This window comes from Trematomus bernacchii, unplaced genomic scaffold, assembly GCF_902827165.1.
Source record: "Trematomus bernacchii unplaced genomic scaffold, fTreBer1.1, whole genome shotgun sequence".
Taxonomy (NCBI): Eukaryota; Metazoa; Chordata; class Actinopteri; order Perciformes; family Nototheniidae; genus Trematomus; species Trematomus bernacchii.
Window position 1 is genome coordinate 14953442 of NW_022987720.1, and position 24673 is coordinate 14978114.

The following is a 24673-nucleotide window of genomic DNA, read 5'->3' on the forward strand; positions in this document are numbered from 1 at the left end:
CACTCCAGGATCTCCTCTGTTCCGATGACCAGATATGATCAACCCACTCCCCAGTCAAACCATTTTACTTTGAGCTGGGATCTCTTTATTTGTTTGCATGGATGATAAAAGCCTCCCGCATATTCATGGATTTCTCATACCACAACTAATTTGACTGTAAAAGAAAAGACAGAAAAGGGGGACTCAAAGTGGTTTCAGCGGTTTTATTAGGTTTGTGGAAGCTGCAGTTTAGTCTGCCTTGGACATGGGACCGTGCGTCACCCGAGAGGAATCCGGTGCCGGAGAAAGAACATCTTCCTGAAGGAGGAAAAACCCGTGTGCGGGAGTTTTTCGTTTCATTTATTTGCTACCGGGGAGGGGGAGCTGTGGGTTTTACGCGCCGGAATGATGCGTCCCAACCACGGCTTCATCCTGCTCCTTCTAAACGGAACAGCTTGTTTGGTAAGAAAACAGTGGGAATGGGGGAAAGTCAAGCTGTAATATTTACGCATCTTGCTCCAAATTACCTTTTATTTTACATGTCACACATTGCACCTGCGTCACGCGGTACTGTAAGGTGTCTGCATCCCAAAACTTATAAACTCAAAGGTATAGGCTACTACAATTGTGTGGAAACTGAAAGCTGAGATACTGGTCAAAATGATACATTGCTAGAAGTGTTGGTCATTTGTGTTTCTTGCAGAGATTATTCTCGTCTGCGGTGCTCTGCTCGCTGATTCCAAGTGCATTTGCGGCGACATCTGTGTTTTATTAACTTCTAATTATGAAGTACACTAAATAACATTCACTTTGACCCGGCTCGGCTCAGGTACGACGGGTGCACTATCACTATTCCCAGCGTACACTCGCAGCGTGCGGAGCATTGTGCCACACGCCGGTATCTACAATCAGTGTGCTTATTTCGAGACAGTTCTGCTAAACCCATCACTCAATCAGCATATTTAAGTCACTTTAAACTTTGTAACTGTACGTGAATACATATTTTTTACCGAAATAATTACACGACAAGTGCACCTAAATAAATTGCACCGTATGCATGCAGGTGTAATTTCCCACTTTAAGCCAAAGCAAGAAAAGAGCCAACTAAAACAAAATAAATGTAAGCTGTTACTTGTTTGATATGCATGCACTGAGTTATCACAGCGTGCACCATACTGCAAACAAAAATGTATATGTAAATTAGAGAAAGCTTTACTCTGCAGGTGCACACTCACCTGGCATAAAACAACCAACTAACACCAGACACAGCACATTTTAGCAAATTTGTTTTTATATGAAATGCATTTACCTACCACAACGTTGTATGTTAATGGCCATGTGGTTGTACATGTGTGGACATAGGAAATGCATAATCATACTGTGAGCACATTCCCATGTCTAAAGAAGGATTACACTAGAACCTCTTTTTGTAAAGTATTTATTCTGAGGTCTCACCTTCTTAATTAAAGTATGATTAAATACAGAATGTATTCTGTGAGTGGTGAGATCACTTTGAAACATCTCCTCAGAGTCTCTGAATTGTAATTGGACTATCTGATAAAAAATGAAGTATTTTTTTCAACCCAAGTGAAGCATGATAGCTTCCCTAAGGACCCCCACTGACCTATAACACCAGATGTGTAAACATGAACTGTTTCTGCAGTCTTAATGAACACATCCAGCATTACATAACCATACTATCAAATTTGGATCGCTCACTCCTCTTTCATGTATGCTCACAGATTTATTAAAAAGCAGCCTTTAATGAGAAATCAGCTTTTGATTCACATGAGAAAACTTGAACAGTCGTCTGCTCGGAAACCCTTGGGCTGACTAACACAGGGCCCAGGAAATGAGCAAGCTCCAAAAGAAAGTGCAGTGGAAATATTCAAGTGAGGTTGAGTGCTTGTTTGATGCATCCGTTTGTGCCGGCATTCCTTCAAGGATGACCTTGTGATTCTCATATTAGCGTATTATTAAGGTGCTCACAGTGAAGTAATGGCCCTTTTAGTGATTGGAGGTCTGATAGACATGGCTTGTAAAATACTTAACACACAGATTTATTGAGTTTTGACCGATTTCTGAGAGAGAAGAGACCACCCTTTGACTTAAAATATGGAGGATGAGTGCCTTTTCAGCCGTTGAATAACTAGATACAAGAGTGGGATAATAGGCTTAAACCTCAGCCTTGTGTTGTCTTGGTTCTGTGAGCTGTAGGGCTATACAGCCTTTTATAACCAGACAGGTCTGTGGCTAATGATAATGAAATTAATTGGGTTTTTTTCTCCCACGCTAGACCATGTATCTATGAAAAACGTACATGACATCTCTCAGCAGGAGATTTTGGGTAATTCATTAGCCCCATGACATTGATCAATTATTGAGCAATTAATAAATTAAGTAACTTTTTATTATTCAAGAGAGTCGTGATTAATAATCGTATAAGCCTACTATGCATTAAAATTCGATTTGGATGAATTTCTGTTGTAATAGCGCCGCGATTCTCAGAGAGGGTTCAGTTCTCCAGGGGCCTTTTCCAAATGACTTCGAATATAGACAAGTATTAAAAGGTGCCACTCTGGTTGTTGTTGATGTGATGAATGATGTGTTTCAAATGTTAATTATTCTTCGTATTTGAATGGAGGGGTTATAAATAATATAAACCATCTCAGTTGTATAATTGACTGCTTGAGAAATTATGTTTATTTTTGGCAGTGGTTAGAGTTATTTTTCTTCTGTGATGCTCGGCAAGCTGACTAGATTTGTCTCGGTGAGCTAAATTGCTGATATGCATATATCAGGAAAATAATCTGTGGAATATTTAGGGGGATAGTTTGATATTTGGACATTATTCAGTTGTTGGTTGAGCAGAGCTAAGATGTTCAAAAGAACTGCAATGATTATTTTCATTACGGAATTATCTGATTTTAAATTTCCTGATTCATCAATTCATCGTTTGGTCTAAAAAACTATTTAAAATTGAGAAAAAAGCTCATCAGTAAAGCACATTTAAGAAGCTGGAACCAACAAATGTTTTGGAAATTCGCTTGAAAAATGTATTCAACAGTGAGCCGAATATCATAATATCTTTTGCTTTCAAACAACCAATCGATGAATTGACGATTTGTTTCAGTTCTATTATCTAAGTCACAGTCTATGTTAGGACATCATCCTTCACTTATTAATGCAGAAAATTAAAATGAGCTCATGCAATACGCTGAGAAAATAGAGGTATCTATAGAGGTACAGACTGTTGATGAAGTTAATGAGCAGAAGTGAGACGAGGTATAGATAAAGGGCTAAAAAAGGAATGAGTTAAACATCTGCCTTATACGTTTATACACCTCATTGACAGTCCTCACAGATGTTTACTTCCCTTTGCACATAAACACATTAAATCCACATACAATTACAACTGTGGCTGAACCATGCACAGCGCAAGGTTGACAATCTGAATCCCCGGACAAGCCAGTAAAAACTGGGAGGGCAAAGGTCAACAATCTGAATAATTACCAATAAAGAAATGAACTGTAACAGAACAGGGCATCTGACCAAGTGAACTGCAGACTTTTATGTTCTTGATCATCGTGTCTCATCATTTCAAATAGCTAAAATGTTTCAAACATTTCACTCAGTCAATACAAATTAGGAGCTAATATTGTGGTAAATGCACACCCACAAAAGAGCCAATAATGAAAGAAAATGACGTGCTGTAACCCACATGTGGTAGAGATCGCTGGGGATGCAGCCGCTCTTCATACATTCTTATGTTGAGCTCACAACTGCTCTTTCACACAATAATGTTCTGGAAAACATGAGCCTCAGGTAGTTTCTCTTTGGCCATGAGAGACAGGAAGGTTATATACTCCCTCTGATTGCTTTCAGTGCAGATGAGGACGCTGACCATCCTGCTTGAAAGCTGAGTGTCACCTCTGCAGCTCTGCACAGAATGCGGATTGAATCTCTGTGAAGACATTTATATATATTCCAAGGTTTTTGTGCTTTAATAATACAAAGAAAATATAACACAAATACAGATATAGTGCTGTTACAATGTGTTTTTAGTTTAAAAACTTTTACCATCACCCTTTATTTGACTTTGCCATCAGCAAGGAAACACACACTTTTTACCGTGACATGTCAATTAAAACAAACAGTTCTTACACTAAATGCTTCACAGAGCCAAAAACCAGGATTGTGATTAGGCTGTAGAGAGAGCAATGGGACACTTGAATCATAACAAAGCCCAACTGAGCAACAACTGAGACAACAAAAGGCATACAAATCTAAGCAAAACTGCCTTGAGGTTGCTTGGAATTCCACCAGACAGCATTGTGCAGCAATGTGCAATACACTGTGCAATCCTGAATATTTGTGTAAGATTAAAAAAGCAGAGGCTGTCTGGCACTAATTCTAACCACATCAGACTCCAATCTCCATTTTTGAATGTCACAAAGCCTTAGATTCATGCTTCTTAGATACCTTTACTCCTCACAGGGTCGCTGACCTTGTCCACCCACATAACTCCCGGGCTGAGCAGAAACACCACCTTAATCCTGAGAAAACAAATGGAAGAAAACTCACTGTCTGATCAATTCTATATTGCATGCAGACACAAATGTGAGACAGCAGCAGTAGAGTGAATACAGATTTTTTTGTTTTGGGCATTCTCGCTCTCTTGAGTCTTCCTCTTTGCCATCACGGTTGCAATCTGCATGTCAGAGCTCATAAGCTTCTACTCTCCACCTCACATCCCACACAGCTGCAGGAAACACAAACTCATTCATAATTGTATAATTTCCCTCGTAAGGGAGGGTTTGAGTGCAGAGCTACAGCGGAAACAGACAGAACAGTTTATTGTGCAGAGGATCTGTCCTGTACTTTGTCATCAGGTCATGACATCTTCCGATTTATATTGTGTATGATACAGCAACCACACTCATTCCCATTTGTAAAGCAGCAACAACTTAAAAATACAATTATTTCGATAAATCGGCTTTTTCAAGCAAACATTGTTCACATTCGCTGCTTCCAGCTTCCCACAATATGAAGATTATATAGCATATTTAAGTTTTGGACAGTAAATGGAACAACACAAGCAAAAAGAGTATTAAACATTTTAAAAGATCAAATTAAATACCTGAATTAAGTAAGTAAATAGTCATCAAACAGTTTTGTATTGCGTTCTTAGTCACAGCCGTAACCATTTTACAAGTTCTACCAGGGCCACAGTTTTCTGAGTCCACAAACTGCACAATGTTCAGTTTATACATTATTTTTACACGCAGCTCCAGCCATGAACTTTATGAATGCCCATGGCTAGAACCTTTGTTGTGAGTCTAAATGTATTAAAGTAGATGGTTTGCTCAGGTAATTGCATGATTGTTGTTTTTGTCCTTTCATTTCATGTTTTCTTCAAGCCACACAGACCTTGTGGCTTTTTTGGCTCTGCCAGCTCATCTGGTGTAATTCTTACTTTATGTTTTGCTCAAACTTTTAGATCCATATGTATTGTTAAAAAATAAATAAACCGAACAATGAGCATGACAAAAATAATAATAAAAGAACAACGAAGAAGCTATAAATGAGAAGGGGTGGTGGGGTTATAACCTCTGTTGCTTCCTGCCTGTGGTGTAAACAGCTTGAGTTATGCACAACCACAGCAAGAGTGACCCCAGAGGTGCACCCCTTCCCTTCTGACCACCCATCGAGGAAGCCGGCAGGGGGACTGCCAGTCCTCCCCCCCCCCCCCACCCTTTCCTCCTCCCCCCTCAGGCTCCCAGCGGCCGCACAGCAGAGACAGACAGGGAGAGACTGAGAGAGACGGACAGAGAAAAAGCACACTCCCTGACACACTGACAGCCCTTCATGGTAAAGCGCCGAGCTGTCCTGAGACAGAATACGTTGTCTGCTCAAAACCAGCACAATTTAATGTGGCATTGCTCTCTGGGAGGATGCAGGGGAGACAGAGCAGATCCAGGAAGAATATCTGTGGGTTTGGTGTACTGTAAGGTGGATTACAGTGCAACGCTTACAGAAAAATTACTCATAGCCTTGGGTAGATTGAGTGGGTGTAACTCCCAGAGGATACAGATAAAGATGCGCTTGACTTTCACACGGAGGAATAACTAAGGATGGGAAAATCCATAAGAGACCTTTTAATTTCAGAGAGCTTCGGCTGGAACTGACAATAGTAAAAGTTGTTTTAGTGCGTTGTGAAAGTGTTATGGAAAGTGTCAATATAGAATGAATTTTCACCCTTTCAAGTAGGCATCTAAACAATATTAGAAAAGACGATGTGGGACCAGGGGACGTGGGTTTATTTGAAGGGGGAACATAAGGCTGTCAGTGCAGTTTAACGATGAAGGAAACTGAAGCTGGATACTACAGCACAAATAGATACTACAGCAGAATGAGACCGGAGCAAAAGCCGATTTATATTCTCACACAATCTGTAAACAGTGTGTTCTGCATGAATGAACATTTAGTGTGCAGGTTACCAGAGTGCAGCCCGGTGATGGTACAGTGATTTTCAGGGTCAGCGTGGTGCACATGTCCAGACAATACCTGCCGAGGGGTCTTTACTGGGGTTTCCAATTAAAATAGCACACAGCCACACTGCCACAGAGATCTGGGAATTTGGCTGAGCTTGAAAGAAGAGTGTTTCAACTATAATAAATGGATAATAGGAACAGTTTTTGCAGAGTACACTGATCTCTAAATTGAGAATGTATTGCTGTGAAACATATATGACAGCAAAGACAAGCAATTATTTTACCCTTTGTTTGTCCAGTTTAAGCGGTCAATGCACCACTTCCCAGTTACACTGTTGGGAGTTGTAGTGTTTCATATTTTGGAAAGGTGTTGACGTTTGCTGACCCAATGTAAAATTAGATCTAAGTTTATTAAAAAGTGACACATCTACAAAGTATTCTGAGCTGTTGCCACTGTAGTTTGGTTAACTATAATTGCCTGACTAGGGTTAAGGAAGTATTGGTGAAAAGAAACCTTTACTCATGGTATGAGACAGATACCAGTATGCAATGTCAAAGCCAACGTGTCTTTGTATGTTCAAACATCAACAGGAGTCACATTTGTAGAAGAGTAACAACAACAAAATGTTTGCTACAGGACGTTAACAAATGTCGTATTTATGTTATTCTTTTTACTGCTAGAGGTCACTTGTTACTTCACACATAGGTTGTTTTAAGAGTCAGCACAATGTCCCTCCCTTTGGTGATGTTCTAATGCAGTTGAGATAGACTGCAGTTCACACCCGTTGTGAGGATGCGTGTCAAATGTTTCACAAGTAAGCACTCGTGATCAGATTTCACTTCCCGTCTCACATTTGCCGTTATGCGCTGAAGACTGCTGCTAAACAGAAAAAAGTTCGACTTCAGCTAAAGAAGCAGATTGCAGTGCCAGATTGGTGCTTCGCTGTTGTCCGGGTGTGGTATTTTGTAGCCTTATACGCATGCAGCCTGCAACACTGACAATCAGAGTAGTAATGCATGTGTGTTCACCATAATGTACACACATCTGGCCCACCTGGGCAACCACATCTGTATTTAAAGCTTTTCACTAACAGACTTTTACTGCTACTGTGTGACTGGAGCCTGTTCATATATTTCCACGACACTATCAGGTGGGAGCTTAACAGTTAAATTATTTTGTGTTGAGTTGACCTTTACTGAAGCAATTTAAGAACAAAGCAAAATTGATTTGCTTTTCAGTTTAGGATTGAAACGCATAACTGTTTAGGTATTTGTGATTTTAATCTCCTGGGTAGTTTTTTCAGAATCGTACTGAAAGACTGCAGCACTAAGTCAGACAACAAGACGCTTTTTATACCTGAACCTCCGTTAGACAAGTGCAGATTCTTTCCAGCTTTTACCAGACAGGTGTGAATTCTGTAACACCGCTTTAATCAGCTCTGCCCTATCGAGGCTTCTCTCCCTGGGGACAAACTGGGGAGAAACAGTCCCCTGTCCACCCTCCTTGCACCGCCAGTTTGTCAATATCTTATAATGTAAAAAATGTGATAGCCAATTCAGAGCCTGTTTCTCTCTGAGCATACACAATGAGCCTAAACCCCACTGGGACCACAGAACTAAACCTATCCAAAATGAGCTGCGGAGAGGTTGGAAGATGCAGTAAGAAAGATTAGATCGGGAAAAGAGTTTGGAATCAAAACATTCAGAGTAGTTAGTTTGTTCGCCCACTGCAGATCTAATCTTCAGTGACCCCCAAGAAGCAGGAGTAAATTATTCATTAAGAGTCAAATGGCTTGTTTCTTGTGAAATTACCTTTCTCTCCCTCACCTCTTCTTAGGATCTACACTAGCCAGAAGAATAATTAGTTATAAGGGCAAAGACATTTTCAGACTGTAATCATGTTACAGAGAAGGCTCCTGCAGTGAGCATATTAGATCTGGAGACGGGGAAAGCAGACAGAGAAAAAAAAGAATAAAGCATTGACGAACACTTAAGAAATCTGAGCTGCCTGGGTCTTTAATTAAAAATTGATGTCATATTAGAGATGAAGGTTCCAACTCAACAGCCAGAGGAAAATGGAGTGGTTATTGAACTTGTCAGCTCCCCAGGACAAGCGCATGCTTTCGGCCCTGCTGGGTGTCTCTACAGGAAGATCTCTGTATCAATCAATCAATTTCTTTCAATCCAGATCATGCATCCATCAAAGTCATAACTGTAGGTTACCGTAAGTAACTGCAGGGTAAGTCTGCTTGTTTGGACAGAGATAGGCAGTTTACAGTGCACATACAAATGTATGTCCTAAATATATATTGAAATGGGTAAAGAGTGCACATTTAAACTTGTAATGTTCAGAGGTGAAAGAAACATTTAGATTCCTTACTCAAATTGATGTTATGAAACACAACGATGCAAAATATTGTTAAAGGTTAAGTCAAAATTGTATTTAAACCTGCAAAAGCTGACTTTTTTTCCACCTGGGGGCAGCAGAAGCTAGTTGTGACTACGATTGTATATTATCACCTTTTAAATTCATATCGAGTTTTATTTCTACATATTCAATATAATGAAGTACTCCGTATAGCTGTTAGTAAGATATCTGCACCGCTAATTGATCTCCAACTTAACTTAAGTAGTCTAAACATTAAAACTGAAGTAGGAGTCTCAATCGGAAGAATATCCTTTGCTAGACACACTGGTTTGGTGTCAGTCCCAAGCTTCTGTGTAAGTTATGGCACAGATTCCAGTTAAGTGGCTCCCTGATCTCTCTGCTGCATTAAAACTATAGTGTGCTTCTGGGGGAAGGGGTTAAAATGGTGTACCTGTCACTGTAACAGGCTGATTATTGCCTGTGAAGCTGGCAGGCTTGTGAGGATCACTTCCCTCTGCACACTCCCTGCTGGGAGAGAGGCCTGGGGCCTGTGCTCAGTGAGGCTGAATGACTCACAATTACCACAGCGACAGAGCCTGCAGCCACCTCCCATCCTCTCCAGCCGTTTCACTGACTCACTTAGCGCACATGACAAATGACAAAATCACCCGAACCTCCGCCCCCTCACTAAGACCTGATTGCCCATCGCCCACACTTTGCCTATACAGTACTTAAATCTGTGATACATCTTGCCAAGCTTCATGAAACAAAACAAACTTGGTCTGAAAATAACTTGTACAGGCCTTTCAAACAGCATTTGAATGTGGTTCACATTGTAGATGGTGCAGTTTTCTGAGCTATAAACAGTAAACCTTTGACATTAAAAGCTGCAGCCCTGAAAATATTCATCTTGTCACTTGACAAACTTCTTTAATGTTACAACACAAGTCATTGAAAGAAGTAGATATTACTTGGGGTGCATCATCAAAGGGTGACTTCTTGGAAAAAAGTGCTTCACTGTTAACCAAACAATGTTGCCTTACGCTTGCTAAAAAGTATGAATATTCCACTAAAGTGGAGTAATGCATTCATCTTTAAGCACTGCGAAAACAACAGGGAACTCAGGGGTGTTCCTCCAACATTTCAACTTGCTTACACTGCATAAGGCAAAGTTGGATGCGTGCTGATAGTTAAATCTTACACCTCATATACTCTGCTAGTTAAATGCAGAGCGGCAAGAGAATTGGAGTAGTAGGCAGTTTTTCAGAATGGAGTGTAAAATAGTGATTGTTATAATATTTAATGATGAGAAATATGTTCTGTGCTGCAGTATAACGCGTGACCTCTGCAACCGTACTGTAAAGACGCATTGTTCAGCAAATCTCCTAGAGTTTGAAAACATGCAAAGACTATATGTAAAAAAACGATGCTACAGTATAGAACATTTAGATTAAGAAATTAAGCCACAATTGCATTTGAAGACATGGTGGTGTGGACAGTTACACGGCATGTGTTCTCACACTGGAGTAGTAATTGCAGCTCTTGCTCGGTGCTTTCTTTTCTTTTTTAGAGCTCATTTTAACATTTGTCTTTGACAATGATGCTGCACACTGAATCGGACACCTCTAGCAGTGCCAGACACTTAAGTCTACTGTTCAACAATAGCACAATGCTCTCTTCATCTCTCCTCCTGCAGCCTGTCCTCTAAGGCTTTTTAATGAAGACTGTGCAAGAGAGAGGGAGGGATGCCTTGCTCAATTGAAAGGTTACTGTACAGCAAAGCATGCTGCAATATGTTTTTGCTCAGATAGGAGTGTTGGCGCCATCTGAGAGTCGCTCTAGACAAGCAGCAGTGTTGCCGAAATGATCTGGATCTTAAAAGCAAGGGGCAGTTTTATAGAAATCAAGAGCAACATATTTTTCAAGAACCCTAAAGGGCCATTTTCGAAGACACCGCAGGAGATCTTAAGCGCTATCTGGGGAGGCAGGCGAGTGTTACCCTCTGTGCTCAGCAGCCACCAGCTCATTGAAGAACAGAAATCAAACACCCGCGCGTCCTTCAATAGGAGCCGTGGGGAATGATGTATTTGTCATCAAAGTTTTCCTGCCTGCCCTTAACTGCCCCTCTGAAAAAACAAAGACACGTCTGAAAAGATTAAAATCAATATGTCTTCAGCACCTCAACATTGTTGTTCATTATTAATGTGTTTGGGATTCTGGAAGAAGCTATCAGAACTATCGGATTCAAGAGGAAGGAGTCCTTGTCAAGACAGTTATCGCCCCCCGTGGAGAGGCTGAATGATGTGAGCGGCAGTGTAGCGTAGCAGCAGACAGGTAACTGGAGCAGAGGACGTCTGGCCTCTAACACCCAAGTGGTAATCGGGCCAGATAAGAGGAAGAGGGGAGTCCTCTCATCTGAGTCCCAACACCAGACCACAACCACATCAGCGGGAATCCTCGCAAGGCAGTTGAAATGCGATACGCGTTGTTATGAAAGGAAATACATGTTTTAAGAGGGACGGAAAATCAATATCTCTGACTGACTCAGAACAAATCTGGGCGAGCTCAAAAAACCTGCATAAAATGGAATAAAAATGAGTCTGACTTAATAATCCTGACTAAGCCTGTATAAGGAAGCCCTGGCAGTCAAGACAGTAGATGGATCAGAGAACAGACAGGCATGCATGCATTATGCATCGTTGTAAAATCTCTCCGGGTAGAGCACACATTCACAAACTTATCCTGCATTTACATCACTTATTGTTCCTGTTTTCAACACCAAATTCACAAGCGACGTGTGGGTGAGCTCTCCACTGCCAAAGGACAAAAATAATGCTGGTGACTTGAATGACACATCAGATAGAAGCTACCTGTTAATAGATCATTACCGTTAAATAATTACCCAATACTTTGCTCTCACATTCACACAAAGCTACTGCTGAGCACAGCAGCACTTTCTTATCTCCCTCACTCTTCTTCTCCTCCCCTCAGTTGATGTTAACATCTGACAGCTTTGTGTGTGTGCCGATGTAGATTTCTTTCTTTAATTAAAACACTGGAGGTCTTAATTGGACATAACACTTTATTCTTGGGCCCCACCCGCTTGCCCAGCTCTCTTTCCTCAAACTCTTTGATCCTCCAACCAAATCTTTCGAGGCAATAATAGTTCCCCCTGTTCTCAGACTCACACATGTGCTCAAGAAGCAAAAAGCTCACTTTAAAACAGGAAGCACAGCCTAGTGTTCTCTTGGAGTTTCGGTGTGTAAGAACTTTGAATTTCTTTCCAATTAGATTTTCTTCAAGTGACCTTATCTGAATTAGTTTGAGTTAAAATGAGCTAAAACTAGGGCTGTGCGATTATGGCAAAAATCATAATCACGATTATTTTGGTCAATAATTGATATCACGATGATTAAATACGATTATTCATTGACTTTGAAAACATCCATTTATTGAACTTTAAAACAAATACAAATAATAATTTGAACAGTATCTTTTTAACTGTTGATTACCCTGAACGTATAATTCAACTGAAAAACCAATACAAAAATAAATAAAATAAATGATACATTTATATTTACATTTAAATAAATAATATCAAAATAATAAATACCAATAAACAAGATCAACAAATATTTTGGAGCGCACTTCAACAAGCTACTAAACATATATAAATATGATAAATACAAATAAATGAGACTAAAATTAATTAAAACTGCAAGCAGCGTTGAGCGGGTCTTCGACGCTCCGCAGGCTGTGCAGTCGAGGTGTGTGTGTAGGTGTCTCGAGGACTCGGACGTTGGCAAACGTGGGAAGTTTCAGGCCGATCGGACAATGTATTTAGGAGTTACAGCAGTATCATAAACATTGTGTTTGATGGCGAGTGATCTGTCGCCATGGCAACAGAATTTGATGACACCCCATAATACGCCTAGATGTGTTGAGGGCTGCATCGTTATCAAACCTGTGAAGTTTTGGGCCGTTTGGAGCATGTTAACTGGAGTTATGAGAAAACTGTGTTTCACGGCGACCATTTTGTTACCTTAGCAACGAAATTTGACGAAATCTCAAAACTGACACATATATGTCTCGAGGGCTTGACGGTTAGCACACATGTGAAATTTGAACAGTTTTTCACCATTTACACAGGAGTTATAGCAATATCGTGCTTAATGGCGAGGGATGCATTGCCATGGCAACAGCTTTTGAGGAAAACTCACTGTTGTCATATTGAGGTGTTGAGGGCCGGACCATTAGCCATCATCTGAAGTCTGGTGCAGTTTGGACCATTTTACATTGAGTTAAGACAACATTGTGTTTTACGGCGAGGGATGCGTTGCCATGGAAACGGCATACGGTGAGATCTCAGATTTCACGTAGAGCTGTTGAGGCATGGACCGGTGATATAAAAGTGAAGATTGGGTGACGATGGGACCGTGTCCATTGGAGTTACAGCGACAACGTGTTTTATGGCGAGGGATGGTAACGCCATATTAAGTAACATCACATTTGACGTAGAGCTGTTCAGGGCCGCAGTGTTAACCATCACGTGAAGTTTGGTGGCGTTCTGAGTATGTCAGTTGGCGTTATGACATCATCGTGTTCAATGGCGAGGGATCGCCTAGCATCGAGCAAACGCGAACCTTGGCGCCAAATCACGGCTATGCCGTGCGAAAGAAAAAAAATTCCGTGATAACTTTGAATTGCCCATGTCTCGAGACGCTACCCGACGAATTTCGAGTCGTACGGATAAAGTCCCTGGGAGAAGATAGATTTCGTGCAGAGGACGAAAAACGCGATAAATCGCGTTTTTCCGACGCCAAATTCAAAATGGCCGGCTTCTTGTACGTATACCCCTCCAAGAGGCTTTTTGGTTTGTCTCCGCACCCTAGATATGCGTAGCGAGTTTCGTTAGTTTACGTGAAAGTTAAAGTGGGGGGAGTTTACGTTAAAAACGGAAGTGGGCGCGACCGATTTCAATAGGGTCTTCGCCGACCTAGGTCTCAGACCCTAATTAGATCAAATATGTTGCAGTGCACTGTCACAACCTAGCAAAGCAAAATAATCGTTTTTTTCGATTATGTTGTTTTCGTAATTGTGGCAGGCCAAAATCGTAATTGCGATTAAAATACGATTAATTGCACAGCCCTAGCTAAAACATGATGATAGCACCTTAGAGGATGCAAAAGGTAGTTTTTCAAATGAATGCTGCTCGTTGTGGTGCATCCAGACACTTTCTAAGTGCATAAATCAACCTCAAGACCTTTGCTGTCAGAGAAATAACTCTTGAAAGTGTTTCTTAATGACAGAGCTTTATTGTTTTACAGGATTATAGACTTTGTAGAAAATTGTCCACCTTCACAAATATTGATTTAACTGCCCGAGACCACAGGAGTAACACACTTGATGTGAATTCAGTTTTAGTGTGGATTTTCTCTTTAAATCTGTTCTCTGATCCCTCTGGCCTCAAGTAGCTCGAAAGAGGCATATGAGCCCATTACTGGAGAGCTTAGGGAATTACATCGGCTCTGCGAAAACTAGACATATAGGAGAATTTTCTCTCACGGCCAGGGTAAACAAAAGAATGTAATAATAGCAATACCTGCGAAATTTCAAGCTTTTATTTATATATATAACATTGATAGAATGTCATGGCGACTACCACTAGAGGTATGAGCGGTAAATTAAGTATCGATTAAGCCTTTAATTTGTTTTCTGTACACTTTTCTTTCTACCTTGCTGATAACTGTGTACTTTCTTTCTCTATTTTCTTCTTCCACCCCCCACCCCCACCTCCTCTCTCTAGGTGGCCCTGGGTCAGGAAGACGACTCTTCCAGCACCAAGAGCTCTTCAGACGACTCCTCCAAGACGGTGGGCCTCCTGAGTGGGCAGGCCCCCCTGTCGCCCCTGAGCCGCTGGATGCTCCAGAGTAAGAGCAGAGCTGCTAACACCACCTCTCTGGAGCTGCCCTACCGCACCCCCATCCCTTTCTCCAAGCAGGAGTTTTCTAAACAGGAATTCTGGGAGATGTTGGGGAGCGACCTGCTCAAACCCGACTCCTCCAGCTCCAGGGTCAAACGTCGGCCCATCGTTAAGACCGGGAAGTTCAAGAAGATGTTTGGCTGGGGAGACTTCTATTCCAATATCAAGACGGTGAGGCTTAACCTGCTAATCACCGGCAAGATCGTGGACCACGGTAACGGCACGTTCAGCGTCTACTTCCGTCACAACTCCACGGGCCAGGGCAACATCTCAGTCAGCCTGGTGCCACCTGTCAAGGCGGTGGAGTTTGACCTGGAGCGCCAGAGCGTAGTCTACCCCAAGGACTCAAAGATCTTCAACTGCCGCGTGGACTATGAAAAGGTGGATCGCAGCAAGCGTACCTCGCTGTGCAACTACGACCCGTCCAAGACCTGCTTTCAGGAGCAGATTCAGAGCCACGTGTCCTGGATTTGCTCCAAGCCTTTCAAGGTCATCTGTATCTACATTTCCTTCTACAGTACGGACTACCGCCTGGTCCAAAAAGTCTGCCCGGACTATAACTATCACAATGAGATGCCCTACCTGCCCTCGGGCTAGAAGACTCTCAGGGGGGAGGAGAGGTGGGAGGGGAGAGGTACAAGGGGGTGAGTAGGAGTGACTGCAAAAACGAGAAGGAAACCGGGGCTGTGAATCGTCCTCAATGCCATTGTGGCAGCAAGACACCTTAAAAAAAGCTCTGAATATTGTAAGATGTATTTAACATATATGCAAAACTAAAAGTACAGTATGCAGATAATGAGGACATTTGGAATGTGGAAGTGCAGCATTCATTAACTGGACTGGTATCGAAAATCAAACGCGCACTTTCTTACCTCTTTCCAGTTTCTAAATGCCAACTTGTCTCTCGCCAGCTAATTCTCTCTCCCATGAAGTCATCGGTGAATGTTGTCCTTTCAATCACCCTTTACTACATTGCTCTTCTGCAAAGTCACAAGGCAGCATTTCCAGAGAACACTTGCATATAAATCCTTTGATATGATTCACTGGAGAGTTGTATACAAATGCAGACTTTATGACAAACATCATACAGTGTTTATCATCGCACACTGTAAATGATTTAAAGCCAGAGGGAACACAAAGAGTTGTATTTCAGATGAATGTAAAGCGTAAGCACCCACTGGATCATTGCGGTGACACTATAGAACATATTTTTAAAGGGCATATTTTTTTGTGACATTTAAGTCCATCCCAAAAAAAGTTCTTATTCTTACCCTATTTCCTCACCCCACTGTCCCCATCCCCACCATCCCATTGTCAATGCAGGGTTTTTGTTTGCAGTCTGCCAAACGTAATCACAATATATCTCTCGGTAATGCCACCTCCATTTCAATAAAGGAGGGAAAAGAAGGAGGGAGAGAAAAATAATAAAAATGTGCAAGAAAAAGCAATTGCTCAACAAAGATCCAGGGCCAGGGCTTAAGACAAGTTCAGTGCGAGGAAAATAACTAGATTCTGCGTAGAGATAGAATTGGCCCTCTACACTTAAGAGAGAGAGGGGGGTGGGGAGTGAGAGAGGGAGAGATTCAGTGAGCTGTTTTAATTAAAGTGGAGAAGAAGACTTAGAGTATGCATCTCCTTCTATTGTCCCCTCTGTGTGAAAAAGATTACATTTTGTTGCCGTCAGGATTCCTGATTTCACGCCTTGATAACTTTGACTGTGTAAGGCAGATTGCTCTCTCCCGACAAATTCTGTGTTCTCTAAAGTCTGCCTGTTATCTTGAATAAATGAAAATATTATCATAATAATTACCTATAATTTAATCTCCTTTAGAAGTAATTCATTGAAATTTAGGTTTCAATGAGAGGGCGAAATGTATTCCTAAAAATCAAGTCAGCGAGTAGGAGGATAGGAAGAGGTTCACGGGGATAGTTGTGTTTTTGTGTGAGTTAACCGCTCACATTAAGATAAATGGCCACTGGCTGGCTCATGTTGCCCTCATAGACCGTATCAGTGGAAAGAAGTGCTAGGAATTATGTAGCCTGACTTTCTTTTGGTGAGAGGCCACAGTGACTTTTGTGGTGAACAGTCACAAGACAGGTGTGAAGAGTCATTAACCGGTGACATCACGGTGACGTGTTTGATGCTAATGTGCTGTGATGTCAGGGATTTAGCTAAGAGCAAGCTTGGCGGGGACTGTGCAGCCGTGTCTCAGGTGGATCGCTCGGCAGTGAGCGGTCACCATGAAGCCGTCCCCTTGTGGGGGGTGGTGTAAGGCCAGATATACTGTAATTGCGTTGCCGTGGCTGTTCTGTGTGAAATAAAGGAGCAAGACTAGGAGGAAAAACACAGTCACAGGGCTAAATATAGAAAACAAAGAACTGTAAATCTGTACATCAAAGCTCTGCGATCCTTAATTCACTTTGAAAGACGGGGGGGTAGCTCCTCTCCATATGCGACTTAATCAACTTGTGGCCCAGAGCAAATGGCAGCAGTGCATGAGTCAGTCTGCAGGGGACAGACAGCTACACCACCCGCAGCAATGATAAATGCTGTTCATCTGGCTAAAGCAAACCTCTGTCTCCTCTTGCGTGTGATTGTTTTATTGAAACAGATTTGTCATATATCAACCTAAAAATTACGCTGCATTGCCATATGTATCGAGGATAACTTGTTTTCTCTCCGACTACACTTGTTTTTGATGTGTCACAAATATGTTTCTCTTCAAACTATGCTGAGGTCCACTTTAAAACAAGGTCGAGAGAGATAAATGGGTCGGACAAACGCCAGACTTTTACCCAGGAGAACGCTCTTTGTGTCCTGGATCAAATCTAAAGTCAAGGTTGACATTTTTACTTCTCTAACGATAGTAGCAAACATACATATTTTAAGCTTAACGATTACATTTCTCACAGTTTTGTTGCGTTTTTGTTTTTGTTGAAACCCACAACCTCATATGTTTCCCTCGAAATATAATTGAGTAAGCAGTTATGTTGCACAGGATCGTATTATATATTCGACAATGTTGCCTATATACACCGATATATGTTGACATGTGTCTCAATATAAATAATGTGAGTGGAATTTCCTAAAAAGGGGACCACCACTGAGAGTGCCAACCAGGAGAAAGCTTGTAAGGACTACTTCTTATTCCGACCACATCACAGTAATGCAGCATTAATATTTAAAGCATACATAAAGAGTCCCAGCGGAACATGCAATATAGATGTAAGTCCTGTCTGCTGATGAGATACAAGGCTTGTAAAATGCACATCAACCAGCATGAATGAACCACTGCCTCTTGCTCTGTTCATTCATTTCCTCATCCTCCATCTCTCTGCCCCTGTCCACATGTTTCTCAGCCATATGTCCTGCAGAGTTCACGCTGTTGTCTCCCTGTGTGTGACCCGGCTGACTGCCCTCAGCCTCCATGCCCTCTCTACCTTGCTTACCCTGGTGTTGAACCCTGCAGAGGGGAGTTCCTCATTGCTGCTCCTCCCGGCCCCCTGAGCACAGCGCTGAGCTGAGCTGGCTAATCCCTGTGAGCTTAATGCCGAGCTAACAGAACATCAACAGCGAGAACATTCCTCCCTCCTTTTGTATTTATCTATTCCTCTCTATATCTGTATCCCATCAAACAATTGTGCGTTCACACATAGTCTTAAGATGTGCTGGTTTAGGTATTTTCCTCTCCCCTGTTCAAAGCATACATAAGCCCCTGGATTGTGAGGACATGAAATCTCCTCGAGAGAATGCCAATGGAGTGCCCGACACAGATACGCCTCAGTAACCTCAATACTCCTCTCCCCGCCTCCCGCAGGGCGTCCGGAGAGAAGTTGGATACTCACACATGTTGGAATCAAAGCTGGGCAACATGAGCCCACAGCAGTGAACTTGTGAAGAAAAAAAGGACACATGTTGGGCTACATGCTGGGAGCAAGCCCCTCACTCTGTTCCTTACTCGTCCTCTCAGATTCAGAGCAATACACTGAGACTCCAACCTCTCCGCCTCTCTGGGGCGAACTAAGGAAGGCTGCTGGACTAAGTTTAGGAGACGATCATGTTGCTGTGGGATGGACGGTGTTAGCCTTACTGTTGACCCATCTAATGCCAACAGACATGTGGATATTTGGCCTTAGACTGCAACACCAGTCCCCTCAGCAAAGCATAACAAAACCTGACCTTTCGAAAACATAAATATACATATAAATATATATATATATATAAAAGCTAAGAGTCCTCAGATCTGAATAAAGTTGTATTTAAATGTGGGTCATGCAGTGGAGGTTGTCTGTTTAATCTTTTTTGTTCCTCATGGTTTTCTTTCTCTATGTCATGTGGATGATATACTGTATGGATGATATGATGGCATTTACTGTGCTTTTCAACAGTCAAAAAATCAATAAAGTACACAGAAGTACTTCAATCACTTCAGTCTTATATCTGGTTGTGCTTTATGTGTAGGAAGAGAATGTCAACAATGCTGAAGTCTCTTTTTTCCCTCATATTTGCATACCCATACTGTGTGCCAATGGCAAAACAATATGTGATAATTTCTTTTTTGCCGCGGGCTGTTGCAGATATACATTCAGAGTGAGAAACAGAAGAAGAACAAGGAGCAGAGAGGAAAATGGGGTTGAAAGGGGGAGGAAGGAAATGTTTCAACTGGAATGATTCATGAACACAACACCATCCACTAATTAGCCTCCTTTTTTCTCCATATTTTCCCTTTTCTCCCCACTTCTCTCACTCTTCTTTGTTGTGCATTTTTACGTTCCCTGCTCGTTTTAAGATGTAATTGACATTAAATTCATTCTCTTCTTAATTACATCTTGAAAACTGTTAACGAGGGGACGGGTTGAAAAATTCAGCTCACAACATCCTTTAAAACAAGATCGATTAAGGCATGGCTGGAGGCAAAGCCAAGCCCTCCACCCCTCCTCTACGCCCCCCTGTTCCCATAAAAGTGCTGCTTGCCTCAGGATAACCTTGCCGGAGATGATGAAAGGGAAGCAAATAAGTCAACATGGAGACAGAAGAATAGAAATCTAATTTGGAAGAAAGCAGGATTGAGGTTAATGTGAGAATCTGAGAGCAACATATGGGTCAACAAGCACGTGGTCACGCATACGGCAACACGTGCACACAGAGGGTGGAAACTGCAGGCAACAATCATTGATAATGGACATAATGTTTTACAAGTAGTACGGAGGCTTTGGGTTGTCCAGTAAAAGAAAAAAATTCAGGAGTGTGAGCTTCTCAGAGAGGAAAGGGCATTTCAGCATGAGTAATGGGAAGCTGGACTATAGTCAATTGAGAAAATAACTAGTCATGGCGTGAGGAGGCGGGAGAAGGCGTGCAAAGCTTTAAATGATAAATAGACATTCAGAGAAATAACCTTGAGGTATGAAAACGTGTGTCTGGGAAAACTAGACTAAATATGTAACGAGAGACAAGGAGAGTGAGAGAGAAGTCAGAAGGGATGGCGCTGACTCCTTGTTAGCACTTTGTTTTGAATAACAAGGCCATCAGGTTTGCAATTTTATCCTGTACCATAATAATTATGTGTCATTTTCCTTCATGACATGTTACACCACAAAGTGTAATATTGCACACGGCAGCATCATCCCCTCCCTAACAGTGGTGACAAAGTCGAAGCTCAACAGCACTCTCATTTCTTCACACTCTGAAATCATCAACGAGGATTAAGCTGGTATACCAGAGTGATGATATACAGAACCCGGGTGATACTGAAGTATTATTACAAATCAGATTTCATCAGTCATCTGTAACTAATATGATACAGGTTTCTCTGTCAGCCTGCAACCCCTGCAATAAGGATAATCTTCTTTGCATAATTCTGTTTTTAATCTATTTTTGCAAATTATTTCTTCATATAAATTACTAATGTATCTGCAAATCTCTTAATATAGAAACGGTGTGTTGGGTTAGCCTGTTAACCCATCTGAAAATGTCATTAGTCTGGGTTTCAGAGATTTTGTGTCTCATTATAGTGTAAATGTGGTTTCAAAGGCTTTTTCACCTGGAGAAGAATGAATTCTGGGCATTTATAGATATTATGTGAAACTTAAAGCATAATGCGGTGAGTTATACATATGTTCAATTTAAAAAAAGATGAATTCATATATATATATATACAAAAACCTAGTTCACCATTAACAGTCGATCTGTCTCCACATCAAGTGGAACTGTGGCTGCAGATCTTATAGAAGCTGATTAGGGCTTTTGTTACCCTGGATACCATCTCCATCCAGATGCAATTTATTAGCATAGCGTACCTTGCTGCACTCCCGCTGAATTCAAATACACTTGATGTTCTTTGATATTCTGGATCATGTGTAGGGGTGGTCATGGTCACGCTCTTACTACAGGCACAAAAGTGTAAGAGCAAATGTACACATGTACACACACACACACACGCACGCACGCACACACACACACACACACACACACACACACACACACACACACACACACACACACACACACACACACACACACACACACACACACACACACACACACACACACACACACACACACACACACACACACACACACACACACACGCACACAACACAAACACACCTTAAGTGGTTTCATGCTTCAGCATCCTAATAGTCTCTCTGCCCTACCACGCCAATCATGGAGCCCGGAGAAGAGTGGACAAGCAGGTGGGCCCAGTCTCTGCCACAGAGCATCATGGGAGAGGAGTTACATCAGACAAGGACAAATACAGGATCAGCCTCTCAACCCCTGCGGCTTCTACTTATGATAGAGCGCTGCAGCCCCTATCACTGTATTTCCACAGACTGGACACACAACGCAGGGCACACATCTTCAGCGCAGGCCGCAAGAGAGGTTGGAAAATGATGGTGCAGCGAAGGGGTTGAGGAAACAACGGGAGGGTAGTGGAGAGCTTGATGCAAAAAGAAAGCACAGATGGCCTAGGGCTACAGCATGGTGGGAAGAGGAAAGAATAACTGAATAAACTAATTAGAGGGGAAGAATTTCACACACACCTTCATCAACTCGAAACTCCCTACCTCGGCTTGAAAAAACAGTATGATCTCTAAATCATTCTAACACACAGAAAACAAGGCATGGAACATCAAACATTAAGGTTTTGCACTTCGCTGCATCTTGTAACACAATAATAGGTTAAGTGGAGTTTGAATTGTGGCGGCTGACAGCAAATAGCTTCACACGTCGCCGTGCCGATGTGGAAATTCAAGCTGGGCGTCTGTGTCATGGAATGTGGCAGTATTAGCTGGAGGCCAGGAAGAAGACATCAGGGCTGTGATCTCTGTATTAGCCCCAAAAAAGGACATTTCCACTTAACTAAAGGAAGCCATGGAGACGAGGGGTGATTTAAATTCAGTGACAAGGCTTTAAATACCAACCAGGGATCACAGTTGTGCCCTTTGGCAAAGTAATTATTCACTCCCTTAGAAGACGATCAGGTGGGGATGTGTGGATGTGTGCACACACACGCATTTGGCAAAGACTGTGTAGGCATCTGTGTGTGTGTGTGTGTTTGAGTGAATCGGGATGGAGCATGGGAGGTGTGAAATGTTACAGTTTCTCCTCTTTTCATGTAACTGAGAAGTGTTTATGCCAAACTCTTCAGAGGAGAGAAAGGGTGCTCAGCTAAGGGCTCATATCAAGTGATAAACGTGAGAAGGAAGGGAGAGGGAGACATAAAACAAGAGCTGGAAAAGGTTAGCTTTCCAGCTCTCCATCACTGTCTCTCGACAGCTTGTTCTCTCCTCCTGTCCATTTTTTCCCACATTTTAACCTTCAACCAGGAGCTCACGAGGAGGAGCTCTCTCCCGCTGAGAAACCCATCCCAGGGCCTGACAGGAGGAGACTCTCGCTGGGAAACTGTCCTTCAAAAACTTGAGCCTGATGGATTTTTTTGGCCCGGGTTTTACTTCTATCTTTCCCGAACACCTCCTCAGTGCTGTCCTCCGGGCAACGCTCCATATCCCTCAAGCTCCCTATATTGCCCCTAAGTTACCAAAGAGCCCGAACACACTCATGCAAGCAGGAACTCACAAACACACACACACACACACACACACACACACACACACACACACACACACACACACACACACACACACACACACACACACACACACACACACACACACACACACACACACACACACACACACACACACACACACACACACAGCAATCTTTCATCCCCAGGACGGTCATGGGTGCATGTCTGGTTATCAGCCCTCCTGCACAAGTTCCTCACAAACCCAATGATGTGCAGACTCAGCTGCGGACATTCAAACAACACCTAAATCAGTCTTTGCCTCCTCTTCCTTGTCATATTTCAATACTTCCCTGCTTATTTTGGGAAAAAGGAAACAGGAAGTTCTCAAGTTAGAATCTTTATTTAGTTCATCTCTGCTCCTAAATCTCTCCCTGAAATGATTAGAAAACATTTCCAGCATTGGGGTCATATGTGGAAAATATATCTAATGCCAATTTCCCACCTAGAGACCATCGACTATTTCAGGAAGTATCATAAGATTCAACTGATGCCACATTTAAATGATAATTTCCCCTTAACCTGTTAAGCACCAAGCCTGTTTTTCATGTTTCAGGCTCGAAAATGACATGCCCAAAACAAATGACTACAACTTAACTTCTAAAAGGGTTATATGAATAATTTCTTTTATCAAAGCAAGGTTACATCTGTGAGTTGGATGTAGAAGTGTCAGAATCAATATAAATGTTTTTTATTTTAAAGAAAATTCTGATTTTACATAGTAAAAAACTGTAAATTATAGTGTCCGTCCAAAAATTATTTTTTACAGATAGTGAAAACTACCCTTGGATGATGGGTTAGTAGACTAAAAGCTTTAGGAATCCAAAGTACAACATATAATAAGTACCCTGTATCAAGATTCATGCAAAACAAGTGACATTTGACCTTTTTAGAGAGGTTTAGCCAAAACCACCCCACCTCTGAGGTGATTTGGGTGAAAATGGTTTTTTTTCCATATCTCTGGCCCCCCTTGCTCGATTTTGATGGTTGACACCTCTTTCTGACCGTTAGAGCCAATAGAATCGAAGGGGGAGGCCCCCAAACACACACGTTGTGAAGAGAAAAGGTGGGGGCTGCGCGCATGTAAATGTGCAGCAGAGTGGAGCTATCTCTAGCTCTGGCATTTGGAAACGAAAAAGCAGTTTTATTGCTTATGGATTATCAGAAATAATTTCAAAGAGGGCACAGATACATTGGATGAACCTATGGATTAACTGCAGCATCGTTTTTTTATCGTTTTAATGCCATTGAAGACCAGTTTTGACCAAGGTAAGCCATGTTAGCGTTTCTAGCTACCTAGCTCCACATGTTATGATGTACGCTTTCGTTTATAGCGTCGCAAATGTTTATCAATGAGTGTTGAGGTTTTTTACACAGATTCTGTGTCTCCAGGACACCCAAAATGAGTGGTTTGCTGTGCATCTAGGATAAGTAATAAGGGAGTTATTGTGAGTTTAAGTGCCGTTTTAGGTTACATTTTTTCGCTCGTGGCTAATTCAGAGGCTGAGTGTTAGCATTGTGGGGTTTTTTTGGAGAAAAAAAATTAAAAAGATCAGTTAGCTGAGTTTCTTCCCGTTACATGGATATAAAACATTCATAGTTTATTAAATATTAAGATCCCTTAGACGTTGTTTCCTGCAAATGACGCGTTTATCCGCCCGGTACCGGGCGGATGGTGCGTAACAGGTTAAGGCAACCATTTGTTTTTTGAAAACTTTAATATTTAAAGCATAAGAAGAACATTGGCAGAAGCAAAACCAGC

The 24673-nt window shown here is 41.9% G+C and overlaps 1 protein-coding gene across 1 annotated transcript; it reads left to right on the forward strand.

Moving 5' to 3' along the window:
* On the forward strand, window positions 1-19252 carry LOC117492233 (neurexophilin-1). The gene is made up of 2 exons (XM_034142377.1): window positions 1-441; window positions 14648-19252. The coding sequence occupies exons 1-2, from the start codon at window positions 385-387 to the stop codon at window positions 15419-15421; spliced, it is 831 nt and encodes a 276-aa protein (XP_033998268.1). The 5' UTR covers window positions 1-384; the 3' UTR covers window positions 15422-19252.
* The last annotated feature ends 5421 nt before the right edge of the window (window positions 19253-24673 follow it).

Bases quoted from the DNA above. Each gene is read 5' to 3' on its own strand.
- LOC117492233 (XM_034142377.1), top strand. From the start codon at position 385: ATGATGCGTCCCAACCACGGCTTCATCCTGCTCCTTCTAAACGGAACA. The intron at 442-14,647 runs GTAAGAAAACAG...TCCTCTCTCTAG, and splicing joins TAAACGGAACAGCTTGTTTG to GTGGCCCTGGGTCAGGAAGA.